Genomic DNA, 12705 nt, shown 5'->3' on the forward strand with positions numbered 1-12705 from the left:
TCAGCTGCACTTTGGAGTCGTGCTCGGCGCAACCGCAGAGTTGGTTGGGTTTGTCTTGGAGCAGCCATTCGCGGCGCCGAGCAAGTAATCGTCTTGCGCAGCGTTGTACGCCGCGCCACAATTCGGGTCACTAAACTGTCAGTCAGCACCCGATTGCGTGGGAAAACACGGAGACTGTTCGAAAGGTGTGAAAGTAAACTCACCTGGCGCCACCTGAAGCGTTGTTGAAGTACGAGCAGATATCGTGCGAGAAACAATCTTGGCTGTAGACATTCCCAAGGCCCACCCCAGAGCAACCGGCGCCACACCGTCCGTTGCACGAATAGCTGTGTGTGCTGTTAGCCGAGGTAGTAGCAGTGTCTGATGTAGCCGTTTGCTACGGGATAGCACTCACTCGCCGCCAGCCGCGTTCGTCCCGTAATTACTACCGACAACTCCGACAAATGAGCAGCTTTGCCCCGCTGCGTTAGTCCATGTTGCCGTTGCTGACGCACCCACCGTGAGACATGTGACACTTCTTTTCAGCAGAGGTGACACAGGGGATGTTGGCATGGCAGTGGTTTGGCCCATCACAGCCATGAGCACAAGTAGGTTCCATATATGGATCATTGTTGGTGAATCTATGGGCGTAAACACGTGCTTCGCTGTACAGAATTTTGCTTCAACAAAAGGAAGTATGGCTCGAATGCGTTTTAGATCTGTGTTCGGTTGCACTTAAACATGGAGTTACGATGAGCTTAAATGTATGAGCACTGCACAAAGAGGGCGCGGAGTTCCACTGTAAGCATGACCTAGTTCGTGATGAACTGGTTGCCGAATGAAGAAGGATGTCTTGCACGACTCGGCCGGCTCTTAGCCACGATCTATATTGGAGCCAATTGCGTGATGAATCGGCATCGGGGTTGTGTCCGTTTTGGTAATTCAGCCTTGTTTAGGCCTAGGCCAATGGAGAAAATACCGGAGTTTTCGCTGATCGACTTGCATCATTCGCTTAATTAGAATAGATGTAGTCCAAGTAGATTGTGACGGCCTCGAGGACGACAAATAATAGTATTCAGTTGTACTGTAAGCTCTGCTTCTCGTATACATTCATCAGGCAGACCGGGAAACTCCGATTCATGGACTCCTCGATGGCCAGCTATGCTACTCACCCTTGGACAGTACTTGGTCACTGAAGTGGTTTCGAGCTCAACACACACAAATACGAAGGCCAATGCGATCCATTCATGCAGTGAAAAACGCTCAAACTCTGTAAAGGGGCGGTGATCAAAAAGTGTGATACCATAAGTGTGAGAACAACTTTATTAAGCATAAATGAAGTCAAGTGTTGCGTCTCTTGTTAATCCTGCGTTTCGTTATTTCTGTACACTGCCGTAGCTAAAGGTGCTACGTGATAATAGTAATAATGGCGTCATGTAGAATCACAAACTTAGAACACAAAGGGACTGACGAAGGCCACAATGGCACCATTGCCACTTGGGCAAGGTGCCATGTCATTATACCTACTGCTGCTTGAGTGGTTTTCAAACAATATGATTGTCTGTTATTAGACTATTTTTACCTGAAAACCTTCTCAATTACACCCGTGGGCAGTGGTGTATATCGCTTGTGCATATGGTGTGGGAATTTTGACTATAAAAAAGAATTCTATAATGAAAGGTACCTAGGTATGCATGTGTCTAATATGAGAAGCTATTCCTCTTTCCCAATTGTCCGCCATCGAAAGTTCCCAGCATTGATCACTAACAGTCGCCGGAAACTTGGCAAATCCAACTCACGTAACTTAATAACATTGTCAATCTCGACGTCGTAGGTAATCTGCCATCAGCCGAACTTTTAAGAACTTTTTACATTCCACGACTGCAGCAAGTGCGTACGTGTTGTCAAGTACTACGAGTGCAACTATGTACAGAGCTCCCGCGCTGAGCCATGCGCAGCTAGATGTGGTGTTATGCAGACTGAGATCAACTAGATCTTCATCTCCCTGTTCGTCTGACGCCATCCGCCTTTACTAAATTCCTCGATAACTTTCCGAGCACACTGCCTTGGGAACGACCTCGGATAGGGTTTCAGATGAACAATGTTCCGCGAAGCTTAGTCCTTTCTTCGTACGCGCAAAAATAAGGAACAAAATCAGTCAATGAAGAATAGATTGTTGTAGGGAGGCGTGAAAAGAATTACATGTCTGCCTGGTTTCGATCCTATTCCGTATACTTCCGAAGCCATACATGGCGCCTTAATACAGCCTCAAACTCTCAAAGAACCAGCATTTGAATAGCATACGATTTGAATAATGCCGATGTATATATGATAGGTCGCACCTCGTAAAAAGTCTTTGCAATGAGTCTGGCTTCCAGAACTGTTTTTGGGGAAGAAGCCAGCTGCGTTGCCACTGATCGCTTTCGTCTCCTAGGAGGCTTACCACATATCCAAGCTGCCTGCCCCTACAAGATATCAGAATGAAATTGGGACGCTTTCAAAATAGCAATCTCCATTCCCCAGTGGCAAGTCTGGTACTATGCGAATTCACTTCAACCAGAATCTGGACACCCTATCTATCAGCCACACGATCAATTTTGGGGCTCGGAATGGTTATCAGGATCATCTGAAAAATTTGCACAATAGACCGTTTGCTCTCACGATGAAGCCGAAATTTAGCTTGATCTTAGAGATTTTCGATCTCGTGCTCTTCTGCACTAACTTGGGCTCGGGTATGACGTGGCTGATGCCCAGCCCCTGGCCCAACTATGATATCCTCGCCAAGCAGAGCTATTTACACACCTCGTCTTAGCCAAGACAGTTTTCCTTGCAAAGAATCCGGAAAAACGCGCACAAGGGCTTTTCGGACTGTTCGGATAGGGGTGGACAGTCTTTGTCAACATTGATAACACGGTGTAGGTCGGCCGGTTTGAAACCTTCATCCGGCGGCTCAACCCCAGGGGTCGCAGGTGCCATAAGTTCGAAGTCAGAAGTTTGTTCTTTCTCCAAGAAGACTATGGTACACGTGGCGTGTGGGATAGATTCCAAGGTTGTCTGGGAGCGGCCGGGTATCGTGCCTACAAGGCAGAAGGGCCCCGGGGCCGAGATCGAGTTCGGAGATTCTGGGGGGGGGGGGGGAGATGAGAATGGAAAGTATTTAACAATAAGGCTTTCACAAAAGCAAGTCGCCCCAACTTGCACCTCGAAACGCATCGATGAATGGTACAGGGACCTCGGATAAGCAGCTCATATACTAAGTCAACATGCACGTGCCCGCGTGTGTGAAAGCAAGTCGACCGACAGAAACTACAAGAGTAGATTGCAAGGGTGGGATGACATGATTTACTGGTTCCCGGAGCATTTGTGAAATGTGATCTGAGACCTGCACCTAGGTGACATGTGAAGATTCATGATTGGTCACCCATTGGAGTCTTCTATGAAGTCTTTTGCCTCCCTTGTCGGTGTGGGAAGCCGACGCAATGGCGAGCTTGTCCTCAGTCTTGGACAGCTCACGGTCGTGTTAGAGCAGTGCAGTCATTCCCCATAGCCTGATCTCATTGGTCGCGAGGGTCCGGTCCGGACAAGCATGTGTCTCCGTGGCCGAATTTCCAGGGTTATGTGAAGTCCTTCTCACTTGTTCCCAAGTGATACGGATTCTGAGCATCCACCTCCTCCTGAGCACGGCGAAAGCGGCATTCGCTAGTTTCCAACTGTGCATGCGTGGTCTTTACCAAGTGAAAGATTCTTAGAGTGGGGGGACGACACGGCAGTGGTCGAGAGTCGACTCCTAGACTGTCAAATCAAGCAGCGTGTCCCAATACAGTTGTGAAAAGATGGGAGGACAGGGGTCTGCCAATGGAGAACCTCTCCGTGCAAAAGACCCTGATGAGTGGATCTTGGCTGCAGCATCGGTCCCGCAGCAAGTGGAAGATCGTACCTAGGTATATCCGGCACTTGTGTTGTCTAAGTAATCTTGCAGGAGAGGCACATGGCAGTTGAAATCCACCCGCCGCGTATGAGTTGCATGTGTAATATCCAGAACAAAGAACCTAAGAACGGACTGGTGTCGATATAGGTGTTAGTCTGAGTTCGTTAATGATCTGTGCTCAGCCAAGCGTTCCCATACGTGCGCGTATGCTTAGGTGCTTAGGCAGAGCCTTGAGGATGATACGAGGACGTGCCGCAGCAGGCAACGACTATGAGCCCCTGCACACCCGTTTCGCAGTAAGCGTAGCGCCAAGAAAAGGGGAGCCGTCACGTCTCACCGCGCGAAGCTTTCACAATTATCGCTGATCTTATTACGGTTCAATGCGAAGGTCTTAAGGTCCCCTAACCCTTTTGCTTAACTGACCAAATCTCAGACCTGAAATTGCTTACCATGGCTGCAGTGCTCAGGAGTTCGTGAAGCGAACCCAGCTAGCATCTATAGTGGCGTGGTAAGCAGATGAAATTAAGTGGGTAGATGAAATTATGTGGTCCGCGGACCTTGGTACGCGAGCAGATTCGCTGGCGAGCCCCCGACGAATCCGCTCATCGCGGGCGAAGGATCCTTCCGAGCGTAGCTCGCGGCACGGTTTGCCCTAAAGAGTATTTTTCTCACTAGCAGGATCTCCATCCTTGCCCCCCTTGCGATCCCCCGTACAAAAGAGCCGGCGCGCCAAGGCACCGGCACTTCGATCCAGTGTGACGGGTCCCTGGCGTGTAATAATGTCGGGCATTGGACGAAGTCGACCTCTCCTTGGGCATTTTTGCCCATGTCTTCCACAACCTGGGGTCTTCCACAACCTGGCAGTCTGGATCTAACCCTAACAGCGGATCTTGTTACCATTTGAGGAGGCGAACTGACTCACTGGCCGACCTTACGACGAGGCCGAGGAGCTACCCGGTATGGCTGTGCTCAAGCGCTTCGTGCTCTTCGCCGCGCTGTCGTGCACATACGGGCTCGGTATGGCGCAGAGTGGCGAAAGCAGCAGCAGCAGCAGTAGCAGCAGCAAGACAAAGATCCTACAGACGACCAACTACATCGACACTATCGATGGCTACAGCTCTCTATCATCATGTGCCATAGAGGTTCTGTCGACCATCGTCCGGGGCGAGTTCAGCGGCTGCGGTGGGTGGGATAATATGCTAACGAGCTACACCTGCTTCTGCACCGATTCCTACTCTTTCATGAGCTCGGCGATCTCGACAGACGTTATCGAAAGCTGCGACAGCGGGGTAACGGCAAGTGCACAAGCGACGAGTGCCTTGGCAATTTTCGACGAGTACTGCGCGCTGGGCGTGGAAGCGGGGCTCGAGCCGACGCCAGAATGTAAGTCTTCGCCTCGATAGGGAGCAGCATGTCTGGCACCCGCAGCACAGGACGCATGTTCAGCTGACACAATCTGGAAACAACAGCCGGCCGCGACGACAATCCCACCGCCACGCCGGGCGCAACAGGCGCGGCGGCCACGTCAACGCAAGCAGCGGACGCCGAGGCCGCCGCCAACTCAGCGCGGACCGCCGCCATCGCCGCGGGGGTCGTGGTCCCCGTCGTCGTGATCGCGGTGGCCGTCAGCGCGTGGCTGATCTGGCGGAAACGCAGGAGGGCCAACGCTGGCAACTGGAACCAATGGAACGAGGGCGGCGACACGGGGAACCACTCGGCGTACGGCAGCGCCCCCGTCCGCGACGCCAACGCCGTCGAGGCGCCGACATATGAGCACAAGACCGTCGAGTCGCCATATTCGCCGCACACACCTTCGGAGATGTCGCCCAATCAGCAGTACAGCCCCCACCAGGAGTTGTCGGCACCTCAGCACAGCACGTCCGAGATGCCTGCGAACAACTACCGATCAGAACTTCCTGGTTGATTGGCGGCATACATGAAATCATTCTACATGGGGAACCAATGCCGCCACGCCTCCCATCGTACCTCCAGCTCAGTGATTTGGAGTCTCCTTAGGCGAGGAGCATGATGTCCGCGATGGGCTTCTCACTGCTCTCAAGTGCTGATAACGGCATCGGACATGTACATTGTGTACAATGGAGCCAAAATGCATATAAACTAACTGGCGAACTCACATGCGTCATTGGAAAGGGTTGTCGATAAAGGGCTGAACATAGGTATCGGAATCTTAACAGTATTTCTTTGGGAGTGGTGATGAAGCGTTGTATATTCATTGATGATAGACTGTGTACACTTGTTCACATTGAATCACAAATACTACCTCTTCGATGCGTCGAGGTAGTCTCAGACTCAGCACCTCTGTCCAAGGTGTACATATGTACCGAAGCCGTCCTAGTTTTACCAGGGCACGGCGCTAGCGTTCCCTGTTGTAGAGATTAGGAAGTTCCTGACCCTGTTGGCACAGTCCTGTAGCTTCATTCTCGGGAAGGGAGGTTGTTGAAGTTGATAGCAGGTATGGTTTCGTTTTTAATCCCTATATATATAAAATATATATAGTACCTTTATATAATAGTAAACACTCAAAACCTAACATCTAAAAAAATATAATACTAATAATAATAGAAAGAGAATATAGTATATCTATAAGTATATAGCTAAACCTTATACTATATAGATAAAACTAGAAAGTATTACTCCTAATAATACTATACTAAAATTATTAATATAAATAGCCTAAGGGCTAATAATTAATAAAATAGTTATATAATAAGATTAAAATAATCTTAAAATAGCCTTTATAAAAAAAAGAATTCTATAATATAAAACCTAATAAACTAACTCTTCCCTATTAATATACTTATTATATAACTATTTAGATCTACCTTTATTAAATAAGTTAAATATATTATAATCTTTCTTTTAAATATATAACTATTAATAAAATAATAATATTATAATAATAAACTTATTTAAGAAAGTCTTTTATATAAATTTTATAAAAAATTAAAACCTTTTAAAAAGCTAAGTAAAGTTTATTTACTATATATTAAATAAATATTATATAAAAAATAAAAGTTTAAATATTTAAGAATTAAATCTTCCTTCTTTAAATATACTACTTTATTATCAAGAATTTATTTATTTCTATATAATATATAAAGAATATAATAAAAAAAGAGCCTTATAGAGAAAGTTAATAACTCTATATATAAATAAGTTTAAAAATATATATTAAGTAGTTATTAACTTTATACTTAAAGTATAAGTTAATAGCTAGTTTAAAAGCTAAGAAGATAATAAATAGATAAATAGTTAAATAAAAAATATAATATAGCCGAAGTTAAGTTGATAATAATATATATAATTGCATAATTATAGTCACGTACCTACTAGTACATATTAATAAGTACTATATCCATGCAGAACATTCAACGGATAGTTCCGTGAATCACTGACCCACCAACCCGAAAGTTACCTCTCGGGAAATAATCTGGAAAAGGCCACAGGATCCTATTCATGACTCCTCGGACTCATATTTTCGTGATCCACTTGTACCCCTTGGACGTTCATAGTAGTGTGACATTGCCAGCGACATTTGTGAACAAGAAGGACGTATTTCAAGTAGGCGGGAGGGGAATAATGGTCTACTAAGTACCTTGTGTAGTAATTACCACATCCGATAACTCCAGCAAAAATTTGTTCAAACCAGCTTGGGATCCGCCATTCCAGGATTCGTGGTCATGCCGCCGTCGTTTGGATGAGTGTGGAGATTGAGCCACACGTCCCGAGTCACATGAAGAAAAGAAGGAAAAAGAAGAAGAAAATACCTAGAGGAAACCCCATCATCCAAATATGGGCATGAATTCATGTCGCACAAGACAAGGTTGTCTGCTTACGGCACGTGAGCGGAGTCGGTTTTATGCAGCTTATGCAGCATCTCATACCTGCTCCTTCTTATGGGATCTCGCCTCGTCCCTCTACATTCCCAGCGACGAAGATTATCTTTTATCTGCTGGACTTGCTGCCCTCACGTGCAATCCACCACCTAGAGGTCTCTACACACGGCACGATTTACCGAATTGTCTTCGCGAAAACCGGCTACGAGGCGTTGAAACGCTCTCCAATGTGGCTTATCAACGTGAGAACGCGGCAGCTGGAGGAGTTCTTCGGGCTCGAAGTTCCGCCGTATGCCATTCTCTCGCACACGTGGGTCCGCAACGACGAAGTCATGTTCCAGGAGATGCGGAACCCGGAAGGATTGGACCCAACCGCCCGTTTGAAGTCAGGTTGGGTGAAGATCGACCTCACCTGCCGGGAGGCCGCCCGGTCTGCCCTGGATTACGCCTGGGTCGACACCTGCTGCATCGACAAGTCGAGCAGCGCGGAGCTCTCCGAGGCCATCAATTCCATGTTCCGCTGGTACAGGCGCGCCACGCTATGCTTCGTGTTCCTGGACGACGTGGATCTGGGCTACGGGGATGGAGAGCAGGACGACACGGGCGATTTGGAGAGCAGTATAAGGCACTGCCGGTGGTTCACGCGCTCGTGGACGCTGCAGGAGCTGATCGCGCCGCTGAAAGTGAGGTTCTTCGACAGGGAGTGGCGGTTCTGCTTTACCAAAGACGGGGAGTCGGCGGTCCTGAGTAGGATCACCGGCGTCGATGTCGACGTTCTCACACATGAGAAAGATCTGTCCTCTGTCTCGGTGGCGCAGAAGATGTCGTGGGCTGCAGGACGCCAGGCGACGCGCAAGGAGGATGTGGCATACTCGTTGCTTGGCCTATTCGGGATTAACATGCCCATGTTGTATGGGGAGGAGGAGAGGGCTTTCCTCCGGCTGCAGTCGGAGATCATCAGCTCTTGTCCGGATACAACCATCTTCGCCTGGGTGCACCCGAAAGAAGGGCACGGTTCTAAAGGCGCATTACAAGATCCAAGTAATACCTACAGCGGCGTGATGGCACCATCCCCAGCGGCCTTCCGGCTTTGTGCAAAGGCGGCGAGTTTGTCGGGCGAGTCGACCTACGAGTTCTCCATGTCTAATCGTGGTATCAAGCTTCACGCCCAGTTCGGGATCTTGCCCCTTAAGGACTCCAACAATACTTGTCTTGTCCTCCCAGTCTGCTGGCTACAGGGTAAGGTCTATGGCATCCGGATGAGAAACACCGGTGGGGCTTGTTTCGTTCGACAGGACGCCTACAGCTTGTTCCGCGTCGGGTCCCGGGAGTTGGCACATAGGCTTGTGTTTGAACCGTATCTCCTGACGGAAATTCCGCCGGAGAAGGAAGGGAAAACGATCGTTTTGAAGTCCCGCGAGCGCGTCTTGCAGGTCGTGATGCCACAGAACCTCAAGATATTTTGGCGCTGGCCGTGGCAACAATGGGACGAGCAGGACGCAGTGTTCTTCGGACCCGAGAGGTCGTCAGAGGACTTGGGATGGGCATCAGTCAAGGTCGTCGCCTGGCCAGACCCCTCCTTCTTGAACGGCCCCGAGGCGCCAACCACCGTCAGCTTTCTCTTCTACGCCCTTGGCTGGGCGTCGGACCCTACGATAGGATCATTGCCATGGTGCACCGTCCACAGGGTGCGAGGGACGGCTGATGCCCGTGCCCTAGAACAGATCAACAACGACGCGGTCAGGCACTGTTGGAATGCGTACAGGCTCTCCAACCGGCTCTCGAGCAACAGTGTCTCCGAGCAGCCCTTTGCAGTGGCGGGTGAGACGGAGGAGGCCGCTCTGCTCTTGGAATACGACATCAGCTGCGTAGAAGACGCGACAAAGTGCTTGAACCCCTTCTGGAGGGTTACTTTTTCATGGCGCCAGGTTCATAGGGGCCAAATCCCGATGGCATCAAATCGGAATTGGGCTGATATCAAGGGACATTCCTTCATAGACCATCCGGTGGATGTTGTGGAAGACTGCAGGCTACCATAAAGCACACAAGGACGGAAGTTATCAAACTAAGTACTCACGAATCTTACAGGGATGTGCAAGGCAATTAGTCAGGACTTATTTGTTCGTGACCAACTTTCAGTTTGGGTCTTGGACGGTTTGTGGCCTGGAGGCGACTTTATCAAGCTGTTGCTCACCAAAAGGTCCGCTCTCTCAGGCAACCCGTTGGTGCGAAGCTCACACGTGCAACAACAACACATTCCCGTTACGACACTACTATCGCATCGGCACCAACCAGCCTCCGGGCCATATTGATGTAGGGATTCCGATGAATGGGTGCGAGGTGTGGCGGACTGGCTTGGTGCATGCTCAAGACTGACTGGGCGTGCTCGAACAAGAGCGGCGTAGGACAAAGACCGCGAGACCGTGATCAACACAACGTAATTGATTGCAACTGAGTCCATCCCAAAGGTAATGACCGCGTGAGCTGTTGTACAACAAGGCCCCGTGCGCCCTCAACGCCTGTTATTTCCCATATTCCATGTACCACGTCGAACCTCTCAAGCAGCCCTCCCATCAAGCATATCAACCCCTGGCACCAACAACAGGGCAGACAGCGCCCTCAGCAGCCGAGCTCACGTCAGGGTGCTGCATGACCTTGCCCTTGTGGTGGCCAATCTTGGCCTTGGTGACGGGGCACTCAGCATCGTCGCCCTTGCCTTCGGTGGAGGGGTGGTCCGGGGGCAAGATGGTCGTCGCAGGCCCGATGACGGGGCAGACCTGGTCGTCGAGCTCCTTCGCCTTGGGCTGCTCGATGGCGGTCTTGAGGGCGGGGCACTTCTGGGCGTCGGCGGACGAGATAGTGTCGTTCTGGGCGTCGGCGGGGAGCGGCACGGAGGGGTGCTTGGACAGGTTGGAGTGGTGGTCTGTCTTGGCGCCTACGACGGGGCAGACTTGGCCGGGCACGTTGAGGTCGACGTCGGGGTGGGAGGGGGGGAGAACCGAGTTGGTTGTTCCGACGACAGGGCAGACTTGAGACATGGCGGCTGATGTGTGGGTGGCGGATATGATGACGACTGATGCTTGGTAGATAGATGGTGTGGTGTTGATGGAACAAAGGAAGAGGAGAGGGAAGAGGAAAGGAAACGGTGGAGGCTCGCTCGTCGAAGGGGTGAAACAAAGACAGCCCACCAAAGCAGCCTTGGGACCTACCGAGTTACCTACCTGCACTTGTTGCTTGCGCTACTGTAGACTGTGCTGGCCGCGGCCGCTCGTCCAGGTGACCAGTGAGTGGCCTCGGACCCTCCTCAGACCTCCTCAGACCTCGAACCACCAGGCAAACAGCACTTGAGCCTGTCAGGTTTGGCCAATCATCCCCGCACTTCATAAGCTCTGAGGCTCCCCGGGATCCCCAAGTCAGCCTCGACGCGTCTGCATGACGGTGCTGATGGAGTGCAGATTACTCTTCACCACGCCATGCACTTGCAGACCCGGGAGCCTAACTGTGCACCAAATTTTGACCTTTCGCCTTTGTTTTCTTCTTGCCCATGTCTGTTTACCCGTGGCCCACAGTGGCGGATCGACACTGCCAAGGGGACAACATTTCGAACCAGACCGCCCCATTCCACGTCGTGATGGCGAGAGGCATGAGAAGTCCTTGTCGAATCAGGACACAGACTTTGGTTTTATGATGTCAGCATGTACCCCGCCAGTTCAGCTCTCTGCCCACTCACGTTGGACCAGAATGTCAGCGCTCTGATCCGGATCGACAAGGGTCCGACCCACTGCGGCTCTCGACCCCTGACTACTACATACACTACATCCCGAGCTCGCGCTTCTTCAAACGTTATCGTCAAATGCTGAGATCCTCTGGGTAATCAACGTCTTGGGATCTGGAAGAACGTACGAAGTCTAAGCCTTGGAATACCAACATATGCAGCCACCATCCTGCACATTACAGTACCAAGAACAGTCCATACCATACATTAGTAAATACTAAAGATAGTCACTACAACCACCTACATTCCTCTTACTACCTTTAAATTACTATACTATTTCTCTCCCTTTAAAGCTATTATTATAATATTTATCTTAATCTAATAATAATAATAATCTATATTATTAAACCTAAATAATTATTTAAAAATTATAAATATATTTTAAAGGTTAAAAATAATTATAAAGAAAAAGGGGTTATAAAAATAGAAATAAACTTACTAAAAAAACTCCTTCCTTTTAAATAACTTTCTTTTAAATCCTTAAATATAAGTCTCCTATTTAAATATATTAACTAATTAAAAAAGATTCCCTTTCTTTCCCTTTTTATTAAGTCTCCTTTAAATTAAATACTCTAATAAAGCTTTTAACTTACTCTATTTTTAATAATTTTATTTTTAAATCTTTAAATATAAAATTCTAATTAACTTAAAGAAGGAAGGTAAAAAACTTAATATTAAAGTTAAAAAAAGAAAGAAAGGAAGGAAAAAATAAAAGATATCTTTATAACTCTTTTTCCTTTTATAAATCCTTTTATAAATCTATCTCTTTTCTTTATAACTATTTTTCCTCCCTAAGTTTCTTACTATTAGAAATATACTAAGATACTAATTAACTATTTAAAAGTTAATATTCTCTCTTCTTTAAATATATTTAAAGTTAATCTCTTAAAAAAAGGATTTCCTATTTAAAGGATAGTCATAATAACTATCTCCAGTACCCACTAACACACAGTATGGGTGGGTTCAGAAGGAACCGTGGGCCGGTCCAACTATCGACGAGAGCATGATGATCACTTACTCTCAACGAGGGCATTTATAATAGTGCTTGTGGCCAGTTTTCCAATCGTGGGCTTCTCGAAAACAGGCCACTCTACACACGTGCGGGCAAAACATTAAATGATGTCATATAGATACACAGTTGCCTACCTACACTAGATTAGGTACGT

General features: G+C 48.4%; 4 protein-coding genes across 4 annotated transcripts; 2 read left to right on the plus strand and 2 right to left on the minus strand.

The window, feature by feature from the left end:
- KVR01_000378 (uncharacterized protein) lies at positions 1 to 609 on the minus strand (the record flags this gene model as incomplete). Its single annotated transcript, XM_044782867.1, has 3 exons — positions 1 to 130; positions 204 to 326; positions 395 to 609. 3 exons carry the CDS (start codon positions 607 to 609, stop codon positions 1 to 3), a joined length of 468 nt encoding a protein of 155 aa, XP_044650327.1.
- A 4011-nt stretch (positions 610 to 4620) lies between these two features.
- On the plus strand, positions 4621 to 6181 carry KVR01_000620 (uncharacterized protein). Its single transcript, XM_044785097.1, has 2 exons — positions 4621 to 5290; positions 5377 to 6181. The coding sequence occupies exons 1-2, from the start codon at positions 4867 to 4869 to the stop codon at positions 5829 to 5831; spliced, it is 879 nt and encodes a 292-aa protein (XP_044650569.1). The 5' UTR covers positions 4621 to 4866; the 3' UTR covers positions 5832 to 6181.
- Positions 6182 to 8903: 2722 nt separating this feature from the next.
- Positions 8904 to 9803, plus strand: KVR01_000579 (uncharacterized protein; the record flags this gene model as incomplete). Its single annotated transcript, XM_044793141.1, has 1 exon — positions 8904 to 9803. One exon carries the CDS (start codon positions 8904 to 8906, stop codon positions 9801 to 9803), a length of 900 nt encoding a protein of 299 aa, XP_044650528.1.
- A 543-nt stretch (positions 9804 to 10346) lies between these two features.
- Positions 10347 to 10802, minus strand: KVR01_000372 (uncharacterized protein; the record flags this gene model as incomplete). The annotated part of the gene is made up of 1 exon (XM_044788801.1): positions 10347 to 10802. One exon carries the CDS (start codon positions 10800 to 10802, stop codon positions 10347 to 10349), a length of 456 nt encoding a protein of 151 aa, XP_044650321.1.
- Positions 10803 to 12705: the final 1903 nt, after the last annotated feature.

The sequence above is a fragment of the Diaporthe batatas genome (genome assembly GCF_019321695.1).
Source record: "Diaporthe batatas strain CRI 302-4 chromosome Unknown Contig00001, whole genome shotgun sequence".
NCBI classification, from domain to species: Eukaryota; Fungi; Ascomycota; class Sordariomycetes; order Diaporthales; family Diaporthaceae; genus Diaporthe; species Diaporthe batatas.